The sequence below is a fragment of the Frieseomelitta varia genome, unplaced genomic scaffold, assembly GCF_011392965.1.
Source record: "Frieseomelitta varia isolate USP_RPSP 00005682 unplaced genomic scaffold, Fvar_1.2 scaffold_230, whole genome shotgun sequence".
NCBI lineage: Eukaryota > Metazoa > Arthropoda > Insecta > Hymenoptera > Apidae > Frieseomelitta > Frieseomelitta varia.
Window position 1 is genome coordinate 71,780 of NW_025109958.1, and position 14,350 is coordinate 86,129.

Here is a 14,350-nt window from a genome sequence, read left to right on the forward strand (position 1 = left end):
CAGCTTAATTAAATAAATTTCGTCGATTCGATTAACGGTTTGTTACATCTTCAAAGGGTTAATTTACGACCTTGTTTGGCCTTCAATAACCTTCATTGTCGTTCATTAAACCTGTCTCAACTACTGTTGCTATATTACAGACGCAAAACGTACGATCTTAATTAAAAAAAAAGAATTAATTAATTAACCGGTGGATTTTTGAATGATAATTATTTTCAAATACTAAAATTATTTGTCGAAATGTGATGTTGCACGCTGGATATTAAACTCAGTCAGCATCTTTGGAGAAAGCATGTTTTATGCTTTAAAATTGAAAGTAAATTCATGTATATAGTATATGCGCTACATGATTCTTAATGTTTCGAAACAAAATTTATCTTTTACATCTCTATCTACTTTCAATTGCGAGCTAACCTAACTTAGAATGTAAAAAATATATATATATATATATATATGATACATGATATATATGCAATATGTATCTTTAAATACGTTCTATGACGTCTTTTCATTCACGCAAGACTTAACAGGTTTCATAAAATTCCTCCGCGATCATTGGTGCAACCAGCTGCAAAGAAATCGATTGCAACTTGGAATTAAATTATACATTTAGAATTTAACTGATGCTGATTGCAAATATTTGACGAAGACTACACGCTGAAAATGTTGATTTGTTTAGCTCGATTGTATTCACCAATCGTCAGAAAACTTCTTAAATTTAAGGAAAATTGAATAACTTTCAATTAAAAAGCGAATTTCAATACTTCAACACTTTCAGATACTTAAAATGTCCATACAAACCATACAATAATCATGTCTATTATTTTTCATTTATAATGTTATAATGTTTTTCTTTGAAAAAAAAAAATATGTTAAATAGAACGCATTGTCATTCTTGGAATGTCCAGTCACCGTATATGAAAGTATCTAATTAGGTTTAATGGCACATTTGCATTTTGTCTGTAAGTCGAACCGCGTACCGAAACAAATTCAATCGAATTCGATCGATGGGATAAGAGAAAATTTGGTAGTTCGAATTTTCATAAAAACAAAGGGAAGAGAATATTATTATAATTCATCATGCTATGAATTGCATGGAAAGTAATGACAATAAAATAAAAAAAAATAAGAATGCTCTTTAATTTATATATTGTATCTATTGTATGTGATGTATCATTTATATTGTACTATTTTTATTATACAAATATAATACTTATTTTAAGATTTCTGGGGTGTATACATAGACTCTCTGTAATTTTAATTCTGAGAATTAGCATGCAATTCATGTATTTATCGAACACATTCATATACGAAATACATAACGTTTCTCTAAATTTGTAGATGACTTACTTGGATTATCAAACTTATGTTCTCACATTCTCAGACATGTCTACGTATGTCTTATATAACTAGTCCCATGCTTTTTCTAATAACGAGAGCATTGTTCTTTCACCGAGAAACAAAGTGCTCTCATTACAATGTGTTTCAACTCTGTTATATATAGTACTTCACCATAAACGAAATGATCTATATTTAGAAAATTCAGACGTGAGATTGTGAGAATTGTTGAAAAGCCATCTGGTGACGAATGCACGAAATAAAATTAGCAATAAATTCTCCACTTTTTTAAAAAAATATTTGAGACACGCTACAATTATTTACTTCGTACAAGAAAAAAATTTTCCACGTATTGTCCTTTCTTTCTTAAATAAAATTATCAAGAACTTTTGAGAATTCAATTACTATCTTTGAAAGCAGTGTCTTAACTTAAATAATTGAAGATACACACACACAGCAAGAATTATACTATAAAAGTCCCAAATTCAATACGGATGCATGTTTACAAGGCACACATACATACAAATTCGTAATATCCTAAATTCGAATTGTAATCGATCAATATGAACGTTTTGGAGTTTGTTATTGCTCTTTATCATATATTACGATTAAGCTTACAGACGCGTCTAACTTATAATTAATGTATCAATGATGTATCAATGAAACGACAACCACGCGGTAAATCGTTACTGACAGAATAAATCATGATTCAAATATTACATCAAACGCATAACGATCGGAGCTAGCATCAACACACTTTTATGGAAATTATTTTTCGCACCAATTAACGTCACGTTGGTTCGGGCATGTCTTTATATAGCTATAGAATTGTAAAAAACAAAATAATTAAATCACATTATTAAATATTGATAGTACTTGCTATATCTGATCGTAACGAATAGAATCTATCTACACCTACTTTAAGGTAATGAACAATTTATTTGAAAGCTATTTTAAATAAGAACTAATTCAATCGAAAAACGTTTCAACGCCTCGCCCTCTTTCCATGCTTCATTTCATGTTTGATCTGCTCACGTTGAAACGAAATGCGAAAAGAGAGCAAAACCTGTTGGTCAATTATTTCGAATCTGATCGAATTTGATAAAGAAAGTACAATATATTTGGAATAGCTTTTAAATAAATTATATAATTTTCTTTTAGTTATTTAATTCTTTTTAAAATAAATTATATTTGAGATAACGGTTGAGATATAATTGTGTTGTGCATATATGTGTGTGTGTATGTGTGTTTGCTATTTCAAATATTATACAAAAAGGAAAAAACTTCTTTAGAGAGTGTCACAACGTATTTCTAAAATACAAACTTCCAGTTGGCAGTAAAATTAACTTCGTGACTTCACTTCAACAAACAGTTACAACACGGCACCATCAAAATTTTGTTTCGTTAATAATAACTGTATTAATCGTTTAATATAGAATTAGGATTATTTTTGTGCAATATGTTCACTATCATGATCGTAAATAAAATGAAGTATAGTCGTACGAAGTAATATCATTCGCTCGAAAAAATTGAACGATTATCGATACGAAGAATACTTTTCACGAAAACATAAGGGGAGAATGGTACACAGCATCCCTTTGAAATGCTTTAGTCGTAATCAGAAAAATAAGTAAAACTAACGTTTCTTAATTTGCGTCTCAACTTACTTCAATACAGTTCTCCGTGCAGCTCGATAGTACACAGCCATGAACGCAGAAACACAGCGAAAAGAAAAAAAAATATAACAACTATCACAAGGGTTACAACGCGCTGTACACACTTCACAGTACAACTTTCAACTAAACTATGCTGGAATGTTGCGCTTATGCTGCACACTTGTGTGTATTAACCAAACTATATACATCGCGTATTACTGGCGCACTGGCGATCTCTGCAGCAATAATAGAACAAGCTGGTAACGATGAAACGGGTCGATTGATAAAACAGAAATCCCGAAGATCTCATTTATCGAAAATAACCATTTCTAAGAGAAAAAGTAGAAATTTCTTAAAATACAACTGTTCTATAACGCATAATCTCGCCCTATAACATTTTTATCTTGTCCTAAACAGTCTCGTCCACAATGTATAACATTTTTTTTATAAAGACGCATGGGACTTAATATTTGTCGAATTGTTTCGTATATTTTACGCGACGAATATTAAAAAATATTTGTGTTTTATTATATGACATTTATATTTTGTCGTACGTTATAATTTACTTATACGTTTCAACGTCTATCTTGCTTCTAAAAAGTGAAACTTGTACATAGAATAGACAATTGACGTTACGAACACCACGTTATCAAATATTACATTTGTTAAATACTACTAATTTAAATTCATTAGCGCTAGAAGTTCACGTAGTTACATGTTACATTACATTATTTTCCCTGGGACTTACGATGGGTTACTGCTATCTATAATATCTAAGATTAAAAATCGCAAACATTCGTCATACAGTGATTGTAAAAGGTTTGTAAATGTGTTTGTTATTTCATATAAATTGATGTCGTCAGATTATCTCTCATTTTACATCGTTGCACAGATAGTTGATCATACGATATTTAAACGTTCCAAAGATGAATACGAGATTCAGCGGGCTAAAACTAGGACTTCCAATAGAAGTTTTTGCACTTAATAAAGCATTTACGGAAGATACTTACGAAAAAAAAGTGAATCTATCCATAGGAGGTATGTTGCATGCATTTCATTTAATATTTAATCTCGTAATAAACAGACATAAATATAACACAAGTTCTCTTTAATAATTTAAAAATGTATCTAAAATGTATTTATTTAAAATCATATGTATGAAATGACTATCTTTAAGCTGAAATTTTTTTGTGTCTCATTCATATGGCTAATGAATCTGCTCTTGGATGACCTCCAGAATATCTGGTGATTGCATAATGTATCTCACAAATATGAATATATGTGCTGTAATATGATTTAATCTGTATTTAAGCTTTGGGAATAATGATACAGGATTACTAAATAATTCAAAATAATTCTTGAAAATTATGATAAGTGCATATTGTTTTCAGCTTATCGTACAACTGAAGGAAAACCTTGGGTATTACCAGTTGTTCGAAAAGTAGAAAAATCATTAGCTGCAGATGAATTGCAAAACCATGAATATCTTCCTGTCTTGGGATTAGATGCTTTTAGTCAAGCAGCAACAAAAATGCTGTTGGGTGCTGATTCTCCTATTATTGCACAAGGCCGAGCTTTTGGTATTCAAACATTATCTGGTACTGGAGCATTACGTATTATAGCTGAATTTTTAAGTCGTATTCTACACTATGACACCTTTTATTACAGTAAACCTACTTGGGGTAAATATCAATAGATATTTTTAAATGATAAGATGAATATTCACTCTGTATAACATATAATACATTTATAGAGAATCATAAACTTGTGTTCCTAAATGGAGGATTCAAAAAAGCATGTGAATATGTATATTGGAATCCAGAAACCCGTAGCATTGATATAGAAGGAATGATTAAAGATCTTAGAGATGCTCCAGAAAATGCTGTAATTATTCTTCATGCGTGTGCACATAATCCTACTGGCTGTGATCCAACTCCTGAACAATGGGCTAAAATAGGAGATGTAATTGAAGAGAGAAAACTTTTCACTGTTTTTGATAGTGCTTATCAGGTATTACGAATTATTCTCCTTTTTTTTAAAATAAACTAATTTTAAAAGCAATATAAAAAATGTAATTCTTTAGGGTTTTGCAACTGGTGATTTAGACAGAGATGCATATGCTGTAAGATTGTTTGCTGAACGTGGAATAGAATTTATGTGTGCGCAAAGTTTTGCTAAAAACTTTGGCTTATATAATGAAAGGGTTGGAAATATGGTAGTTGTTATGTCTAATACAAAAGAATTGGCTCAAGTTAAGTCTCAGTTAACCTTGATTGTTCGTGGAATGTATAGCAATCCACCTAATCATGGAGCAAGAATAGTTGCAACCGTGTTGCAGAACCCAGATCTCTACAAACAATGGTATGATATAAAGAACAAAATTAATTCGATTCGTTTTACAATAAATGTTAAAGATTTATAACTATGATATTAAAATATTTCAGGAAAGATCATATTGTCACCATGTCCAGTAGAATAAAGGAAATGCGAACGAGTTTATATCAAAAGTTAATTCAAAAAGGAACTCCTGGTAATTGGGAACATATTACTCAACAAATAGGAATGTTCTCTTACACAGGCCTAACCGGTAAGTATTCAAAAAAATTATTTTAACACACTTGTTTTATCTTATATTTTATCTTACTAATAAAATAATCATTATTTCAGAGAGACAAGTTGAGTGTTTAATTAATAATTATCACATCTATATGTTACGAAGCGGTAGAATAAATATGTGTGGACTTAATGAATCTAACTTAGATTATGTGGCAAATGCGATTTATGAAACTATTCTACTGTATCCACATAATAAGGAAAATTGTACATGTTAAAATGGATGTCCGGATCAGACGTTACTTCATAAGTATAAATTATTGTTATTGAGAAAATTGTTGAAATATGGCAATATTTTATATGGATTGAAGTTATATCAAAATCACAGGAATTATCTATATCGGTATTTTTCGTTATGTTTTTATTACAATTCTGCTCCTTGATTTAATTTATTATAATGTTTATTTAATGAGGTACATTACCTGCATTAATTCTCTATTCTAAAAGATTAGAAATTAATGTAATTCTATTTCATACAAAAATCGATACATTTTTTTGGAAATCGCCTTATCTACGAAAGTACAAAATACCAACAAAGTATTATGAATTGCCAAATTTTAATACATTAAAGTTTATGTGTAAGTGTAATCGCTTATTATTAAAATGATTTTCATTGGGTTCATAGAGAAATAAAAAACATTTACAATAGAAATTCATTTTGATATAATAATTTTTTAATGTTTTTATCAATTTTAATGTAATTAGAAAACTCATTAATAAGCTCTGTTTTAAAAATAATATTATTCCTTGACTGATGTGAATAAGTATTTTCTAAAACTCTTGTTGAAGAGATGGTTACAAATTATATATATTTCATAGGAGACTAATTTTTGAATTTCATATGTATAACAATAATCTTGTAAATAATTTCAGAACTATAATATATATATGTATATCACATCAGTGATATTGTTAGAGAATGAGACCAATTTTTTAAAACTACTTTACATTCGAAATAATCATTCTCATTATAGATAAAAATAGAAATATTTTTTACATATTTCCAAGAAGAATATTTTTTAAATACAATTTTTCTACCAACGAATATGCTTTATAAAATATTATCTTTATACAGTATCTTATATTTAATTATATAGCCATATCTTTAACAATAAATTAATATGTATAAATACGATTTATTAACGGAAATACCGATGAATGATGAAAATTTACTAAAAATACTAATCTATTATTTTAATAATAAGCGATTTGTTTACAGAAATTTAAATCTGAAATTATTAAAATTCAATGCAAACTATTAATTATAGTTAGTTCCTGTTTACTATCTTGTTCTAAGTAAAATAATTATTATGGTTTTCTATGGTACATAAAAAGAAATTCAAACACTATATTTTTTCAGATTTGAAATCAGTTATACAATTAATATGTATAACAGGTGAATGAAAAAGAAAGGAATGTTCTAAAAAAAGTACATAACTTTGTTCAATATTTGTAGATGCCATAATCTCATGTACTATGTAAAAACTATATCTTTTGTGTCTTAAATGCTTCCAGTAGTTTGCAATTTACATAAAATGCAAAATGAAGGTTTCAATTAAAATCGATAAAACATACGATTAATTTATCGTAATAATATTTTATATTTCATTTCCAAAAATATTGGGTAAAAATTCGATCAGATATTTTAATTTTATGCTTTATAATAGCATTCTTATGTTAGTGCATGTTATTAATTTTTTAAACATTCTAGATATTACTAATATTTTAATTATTTATAAATTACATAAAAGGAAATATATTTAATATTTACATAAAAATCTATACACACGCACACGCGTATGCACATGCGTGCGTGCACACGCATACATACAAACATACATACATACGTAAAAATATACACATATATTTTTAGTAACGTTATGTAATTTAAGCTTAGAACACTCCTCGTTCAAACATCTGGACCAATTCAGAACGTTTAAATTTTTGTAAAAATTATCATGGTGTATGCTAGAACGAATGTAATTGGTTCTAAAATTATATTCCACATTTGTTCCTTCTAGTATACGTTGAGACATATATAAATAATATTTTTCTGCATTCGTTGTAGCGTTGCAATTATATTAACGAAAACTGTTCATTGTAGTATACTTAACTGTATTTCAAATTTTAAACGACCTTGTACATACTGCCAAAAATGATAGCTTGAATGATGCAGTGAGAAAAGTTAATTTTCTATGTATTTATATATGAAATAAATGTAATACAGAATGCAATTCATATTTTATAAAACAATATATAATTTTGTTGAAGTTATAAATATTGTCGAAACAGTAGTATACTAGTTTTAATGAATATTTACACCAATTTTAAATTTTAAATATAATAGAAATTGGAGAACTTGAAGATGTTGTAGCAAAATATTTTTAACAGAGGATGTTGAATTGTTAAATACATTTGTTTACATATCACTGAGATGTATAGACAGGGAATAATACCTAACAAACAAATAGCAATGAAATGAAATGTAGTATATAAATAACATTACAAATAGTAACTATGTATTTCATGTAACGTAAATTCTTAAATGTAATTGTTATTTACATAAAATGCAGTGAACTACACTGTTCATTTTGATGTTTTCTTTTTAAAATCAACTGACCCATCAGATGTAATTGCAGAATAATATTTCGTGTTATCAGAATTACGTCGCATATAAACAATATATCCTATGCAACTGAATATTGCGATTGTTCCAAAGATCATTACCATTTTATTCTGAAAAATAAATTCAGTTGTTTTTATTAACAATGTACACCCATATTTTGCTAGTATACATAATTTATATAATTTTATTGAACTTTATATAATTTTTAATTTGTATAATAATCTTACCGGTCTAACGTATAATTCATAATTAATTGCACGAAATAACATTGTACTTTTTAAAGAGCGTAAACCATCACCAGGCTCTGCTTTATGATCTTTCTTATTCATTATTAAATAATATGTCGTAGAACTTAATAAAGATAAATTCTACTTCTTGATTGCTTCACCTAATTTTCTTAATTATTGAATAAAAGAGAACATGATAAAAATTTTTATATTATATAAATACATAACCTAACCTTCTTTTATAAGGAAACCTAACCTCTCTATACCAAAAGCAAAGTGTATTCATGGCGTCCTACGAAGTTACAACATTTAGTTATTAACACCAGCGTTGCCAAAAACGAGGAAGCAAATGGGAGGAAATGCATAAACGTCACAAATTGCACCTTTTTGTTCTCGTCGTTACACGATTTATGCGCATCATACGAGAATTAATAGTACTACATATTTCGTGATGTGCTTCATGAATTCATGAACCACGTGATTTTATTATTTTGCATATTGTAGGAACGCACGAACGGAAGGATTTGGTCAGAAAGGTGAAGAGGTTTTACATTTCATCTTAAAATTGCTGCCTAGAACTCATCAGTGGGGCTGATTGATGGCAGCGACCTCTTACCCCAGACGCTTTATTGTTGTACTACCCCCGCCACTAGGCTAGCGGTCACCCATCCTAGTGATGTTCCACACTCTGCTTAAGATCGTTGAGACTTCGACGCTGGGCTGAGGCGCACAGCAATTTGCAGCTTGTACTAGTTGGTGTTCGACTCTAGTACTTAAGGAATCATAGACCGCTACAATCTTTTTAGCTCTCTATCACTGTTATTTCCGTTTTTCACAACAATCATGGTACGAAAATTAAAATATCACGAACAAAAATTGCTGAAGAAAGTCGATTTCATATCATGGGAAGCAGATAACAACCTGCACGAAGTGAAAATTCTGAAACGTTATCGAATACAAAAAAGAGACGACTATACAAAGTAAATCTGTTGTAGCTTTACTAACATTAAATTATATTAAATTAATTAAATATCGTTTAATTATTCCAGGTATAATAAATTAGCACGAGAAATTCGTGAATTAGGGAAAAAGATTAAAGAAATTGATGCTGACCATCCATTTCGAATAGAACAGAGTGCGTTATTGTTGGAAAAATTATATATAATGGGACTTATAGCAACAAAATGGGATTTATCACTAACGCAAAAAGTGAGTGCAAGTTCGTTTTGTAGAAGACGATTGCCAGTTGTTATGGTACGAAATAAAATGAGTCAAAATTTAAAAATGGCAACACAATTAATAGAACAGGGTCATGTTAGAGTTGGTACAGAAGTTGTAAAAGATCCAGCTTTTCTGGTCACAAGGTAAATAGTTTTAAATAATAAAAAAAAAAAAACAGTAAGACAATCAATCAATAATCGGCACACATGTTTTATGATGTTATTTTTCTAGAAACTTGGAAGATTTTGTTACTTGGGTGGACACGTCTGCTATTAAGAAACATGTATTGGAATACAATGATGCTGTAAGTGATACATCCATGTCCTATAATATTTTCTATTCGTTTGTATTTACTGCGTTTATTAATTTTGTACATTGTTTTATTACAGAGAGATGACTTTGATATGGCATGAAACAAATAAAAACATAACAATTAATTCCTAATAACTATGAAGATTCTTATATATTTTAATATCATGTAATATTTATAATAAATTATAGATATATTAACTAAAAATAAAATAATATATTAAATATTAATAAAATATTTAATTCATAGAAAAATTTTATCTATGAGAATTTTTCTAGTATCTTTTATTGGACTGTTTCTCATGAATTTGTTGAAGTATAACCTCGCGCATAATATTAATATAGTTACTAGAAAGAAATAATAAATCAGAAACTTTGAAAATATGATTTGTATATTTCCAAATACTTACCAAAGATACAATATTGATTTAATAGTTTTAAGTACTTTTTTACGACGATTTTGAATATCTTCTAAAATATCATCATTACTAGGTGATGTGTTTTTTTTTGTAAATTTTAATATCTTTATTTCCGATGTGAAAGTTTTATTTTCATTGTCAGATAAAGTAATGTAATTTTCTTTTGTTTCAGAATCCTAATTAATGGATATTGCTTTATTAGAAATTATCTTATTGTTTAAATTATTTTTGAATTTAACAAAAATAATTTTAAATGAATTTGTATTTACTGTACTTAATGATTTGATATATTTAATTTTTTTCGTTATGGAGTAACCGATTTTGTCATCATCATTTTTGTTAATTTTTTGTTTTTCGTATGTATGATGTTTCATTGCTATTATCAAATTTTTAGTAGGAGTGTCAGTATTTTTAACAAAAGTATTTTTTTCAATACGACAGTATTTACCGTCCAACGTATATTCATTTACATTTATCGTTCCGCTATGTTTTGCAATATCTTTTTTTTCAATTTTAGATATTAGGTTATTTTCACTATTTAATTCATGAAACGATGGTATTCCGATGCTACATACAGATTGCAAGACAGAATTACAAGAAGAACAAAAACTAGAGTATTTTTCATCAACATTTTCATCTTCTATATTATTGAAAGAATTCTCCATTTTGGATCACATCAAACCGGAAGTAAAAATGTTTACAAAGAGTAATTTTATATAACAAAATATTCGTTCGGTAAAGATCGATTTATTAAAAATCGTAGAATTATTAGTATACTCCTATACAGTCACATTTTATTCAAGTAATCAGGTTTAGATTGTTTATATGCAACGTTACCAGTAAAAGAAATAAGAAAAAGAAGTTAATACTTAAATGATGTGACGATTTGTATTATAGAATCTATAATCTTCAGTGTATGTAGATGGGAAAATAAATAACGGTTGACTTTTGTTTTATATTATAGTTAGATTAGTAGACGACTGAAAAATACTGATTAAACCAAATTTACTGTATGTACTAAATAATACTAAATAATATTAAATAAATTTGATAAATACTGATTATTTTAACTACTTATTGATGATATGTTAAGCATATTCAATTACTCTATTTACGAAAAAAAAACATATATCAGAGAACTTTATAAATATTCTTATATTTAATGAGATAAATGATAGCGATAGCGATTGTTAAATTTTGTATTCCATTCCTATTTATTTCGTACCTTATTTATATTCTATTTGTATTTATATTTTATTTATATTCTATTTATATTTATATGATTACAAAATATTTATAACGTTTAAAATTTTCATAAAATTACTTTTATTAGTAACTGATACAAAAAGGAAGATTGTTTTGTACAATAATTATATAAATAAATAATCTTTTAAATATCGTTCCGTATTTTTATTAAATTTCATTATTTTTAAAATGATCTTGTTTAAAAAATTTATATTGAATAGTTTATTATTTATTTTCTTGAAAGAAAATACCATGTACATTTTTTTATTGAAAAAACATTTGATTATAAATGGTAGTTTACATTACGTAAGACATAATTCGTCGCATGACGTGCGCAAGTGAGTAGAATGACAGTGGTATAATGTACGTCGTACATTTCCTCATGAAGAAATTCGCTTGACAACGCCGTTTATGTCTTATGTTTAGCATAGATTAGAATCTTCCTTTTAATAACGAACAACGCACGTATTTCATAATACAGAACTTACAGAAATAATATATTGTTCTGCAATGCATCTCTGATATGGCTTTTCTTATAATTTAATCAGTTAAATAAATATTCGTAATAACGTAAGCATCACGTAAGAAAGGATATTAATAAATGAAGAAAAATCCATGCAATATTTAACAATTTGTAATCTCTGTTTGTTTGAAATCTAAGACCACGTGTTTATGAAGAACCACTCATTCATATACCTACAATGAATAATTAGTATTTCAATATGATATACATATTACATGTTAATAGTTTTACATTAAAATCGGCAGTCATTGCTGGTCTCTATGACACATTGCCGTATTACATATTCATGTTACATCACAAAACATGGATAAAAAATTTGTTATCCAAAAAATAATTCATTTATACTTTAATAGATCAATTCATCTATTTGTTAATTATATTTCAATTTTTTGTTTTTTTTTTCTTAATGCATTAATATATTAATATCATGTGTACATATATTAATATATTACAATATATTAATCACTAACAATAATCGACAATGTACAAATTAATAATGAAATAGCAAAGATATTGAGTATAAATGAGTTAGTTTTTTTTCATATTTATGATGTAACTATGAAATTGAATAGGCGTTGCATCGACTCAGGTCCCCAAGTATCCTCCTTTCCTTTAACTATATATTTACAAAATTCTTCTTAAATTTCTTTCAAAAAGTACTGCAGTTACAATGTGTTCAAAATTTTCACCAATATATCAATACGATATCATAATTTCATTTTATGAAATACATTCCACTTCCATAAATATCTATTGCTGCATACTGCCATTACTTAAAACTTTATATGCAATATGAATAAATGTAATTGACATGAATGATCTTGTAATATACTTTCGTAAATTAAAACTTCTGAATTAGATTTCTATAATATTTTTCCTTTCAGAGTTTTATTTTCATTGCGAATATAATATAATATTTGGAAAAAAGAGCAAAATACTCCGAAAATATTACATTAATAAAAAAGTAATGCGTATAGAAAAATAATAACTTTTTATATCGTAAGATTTATAATAATTTTTCAATTAATTATATCAGTTATAAATTTTGCTACATATACCAATTAAGTTTTATATCTTTTCTTGCATTTATCACTTACACTTTCACGATCTTATTGATTTTATTTTTACAAATTTTTAGGTATATTCTATTCTATCAATTAATTTGAATAAGATATTCAGCATATTTTATAAAATTGCAAAATGAAAAAATTTATATAAAAGTTATTTATATTTATTTCCATACGCCATTATCGTAATATACTGAATATCTTATTAGCAAAAACTTTCAATCTACACTAATATATTCATAATTTCAAATTTCACTAAATCATGATATTGAAAAATATTTCTCCCATGATATTTGGAAATTTGAAACAGCGCTGTCTTCATGCATCCCTGCTTTAGGTTTAATTTATCAATTCGTATTTCGTTTTATAATTAAAGCATAAAACAAAAAATGTATATCATAATTATTTTGTTTATGCTATATAAATAAGTAAAATAGAACTAAATACATTACATGGTCATTTGAAGTAATTATCAATACGAAGAATGGCTAATAAAAATATACAGCAATAATGTAATGTAAAAAGCTAGTAATATTTTCCAATTAAACGAAACTGGCATCTATAAAACTAAATATTTAAAAAAAATTTTTGAAATTTAATATTTAAAATTTTTAAATATACATATTTTACAATATAGAATTTTGATAAATCAATTATAGATAATAAAAAATAAACTATATATGTTTTGAACATTTCTGTATAAAATAAATTTTCTATTTTAATTATAAAAATTAACATTTTACAATTATTTACATCTTTCATGTGCAATTTGTATTGAGCTTTTAACTGTCTTTAAATAAAGTATTTTACATAAATTTTTTTATATGTTGTACTTTCATTTATATAAATTATACTGAATTATATTTTATAGCACTGTAAAAATAATGCGAAATTCATAGCAAACTTTGTTCCTATCTCATTAAAACGAGCAACCGTCATCTTAATAAAAAAAGAAAAGAATCATAAAACAAATAAAAACATAGTTAAAAATCAATAATATGATATATTATTTTCAATCATAATTGAAGTTACATTTCTTTTGTTAACCCTTCGACAAAAATTGTACAATGTTATATATATGGATTCTTTGTCTAAAGATTCAATTAT

The 14,350-nt window shown here is 26.8% G+C and overlaps 5 protein-coding genes and 1 long non-coding RNA gene across 8 annotated transcripts in view; 3 read left to right on the plus strand and 3 right to left on the minus strand.

Annotated features, from left to right (window-relative positions):
• LOC122527729 (protein draper) overlaps positions 1-3,162 on the minus strand; it is a 26,536-nt gene extending 23,374 nt beyond the window's left edge. For all 3 annotated transcript variants that reach the window (XM_043652173.1, XM_043652172.1, XM_043652170.1), the window contains exon 1: positions 3,006-3,162. The gene's annotated coding sequence lies outside the window, so the exon portion shown is untranslated. The remainder of the gene's footprint in view (positions 1-3,005) is intronic.
• The window catches only part of LOC122527735, a 20,305-nt gene extending 12,113 nt beyond the window's left edge, over positions 1-8,192 (plus strand). The window contains exon 3 of the long non-coding RNA XR_006306400.1: positions 6,020-8,192. This is a non-coding gene — a long non-coding RNA (uncharacterized LOC122527735). The remainder of the gene's footprint in view (positions 1-6,019) is intronic.
• Positions 3,553-8,192, plus strand: LOC122527730 (aspartate aminotransferase, cytoplasmic). The gene is made up of 7 exons (XM_043652174.1): positions 3,553-3,812; positions 3,886-4,031; positions 4,385-4,675; positions 4,747-5,003; positions 5,077-5,354; positions 5,438-5,580; positions 5,661-8,192. The coding sequence occupies exons 2-7, from the start codon at positions 3,920-3,922 to the stop codon at positions 5,822-5,824; spliced, it is 1,245 nt and encodes a 414-aa protein (XP_043508109.1). The 5' UTR covers positions 3,553-3,812; positions 3,886-3,919; the 3' UTR covers positions 5,825-8,192.
• LOC122527732 (small integral membrane protein 8) lies at positions 8,086-9,041 on the minus strand. Its single transcript, XM_043652176.1, has 2 exons — positions 8,460-9,041; positions 8,086-8,342 (listed from the first exon to the last, which is right to left on the minus strand). The coding sequence occupies exons 1-2, from the start codon at positions 8,559-8,561 to the stop codon at positions 8,193-8,195; spliced, it is 252 nt and encodes an 83-aa protein (XP_043508111.1). The 5' UTR covers positions 8,562-9,041; the 3' UTR covers positions 8,086-8,192.
• Positions 9,042-9,131: 90 nt separating this feature from the next.
• Positions 9,132-10,100, plus strand: LOC122527731 (U3 small nucleolar ribonucleoprotein protein IMP3). The gene is made up of 4 exons (XM_043652175.1): positions 9,132-9,439; positions 9,509-9,823; positions 9,912-9,984; positions 10,070-10,100. Exons 1-4 carry the CDS (start codon positions 9,303-9,305, stop codon positions 10,091-10,093), a joined length of 549 nt encoding a protein of 182 aa, XP_043508110.1. The 5' UTR covers positions 9,132-9,302; the 3' UTR covers positions 10,094-10,100.
• A 92-nt stretch (positions 10,101-10,192) lies between these two features.
• Positions 10,193-11,564, minus strand: LOC122527733. Its single transcript, XM_043652177.1, has 3 exons — positions 10,678-11,564; positions 10,400-10,584; positions 10,193-10,337 (listed from the first exon to the last, which is right to left on the minus strand). The coding sequence occupies exons 1-3, from the start codon at positions 11,071-11,073 to the stop codon at positions 10,265-10,267; spliced, it is 654 nt and encodes a 217-aa protein (XP_043508112.1). The 5' UTR covers positions 11,074-11,564; the 3' UTR covers positions 10,193-10,264.
• Between the last annotated feature and the right edge of the window lie 2,786 nt (positions 11,565-14,350).

Excerpts from the sequence above, each read along its gene's own strand:
- LOC122527730 (XM_043652174.1), top strand. The coding sequence starts at position 3,920 with ATGAATACGAGATTCAGCGGGCTAAAACTAGGACTTCCAATAGAAGTT. Across the intron at positions 4,676-4,746 it reads TTACAGTAAACCTACTTGGG|AGAATCATAAACTTGTGTTC; the intron begins GTAAATATCAAT and ends ATACATTTATAG. Across the intron at positions 5,355-5,437 it reads CCAGATCTCTACAAACAATG|GAAAGATCATATTGTCACCA; the intron begins GTATGATATAAA and ends AAAATATTTCAG.
- LOC122527732 (XM_043652176.1), bottom strand. The coding sequence starts at position 8,561 with ATGAATAAGAAAGATCATAAAGCAGAGCCTGGTGATGGTTTACGCTCT. Across the intron at positions 8,343-8,459 it reads ATGAATTATACGTTAGACCG|AATAAAATGGTAATGATCTT; the intron begins GTAAGATTATTA and ends TTTATTTTTCAG.
- LOC122527731 (XM_043652175.1), top strand. The coding sequence starts at position 9,303 with ATGGTACGAAAATTAAAATATCACGAACAAAAATTGCTGAAGAAAGTC. Across the intron at positions 9,440-9,508 it reads AAAAGAGACGACTATACAAA|GTATAATAAATTAGCACGAG; the intron begins GTAAATCTGTTG and ends TAATTATTCCAG. Across the intron at positions 9,985-10,069 it reads TATTGGAATACAATGATGCT|AGAGATGACTTTGATATGGC; the intron begins GTAAGTGATACA and ends GTTTTATTACAG.
- LOC122527733 (XM_043652177.1), bottom strand. The coding sequence starts at position 11,073 with ATGGAGAATTCTTTCAATAATATAGAAGATGAAAATGTTGATGAAAAA. Across the intron at positions 10,585-10,677 it reads ATATCAAATCATTAAGTACA|GATTCTGAAACAAAAGAAAA; the intron begins GTAAATACAAAT and ends TCCATTAATTAG. Across the intron at positions 10,338-10,399 it reads AAATCAATATTGTATCTTTG|TAACTATATTAATATTATGC; the intron begins GTAAGTATTTGG and ends ATTTCTTTCTAG.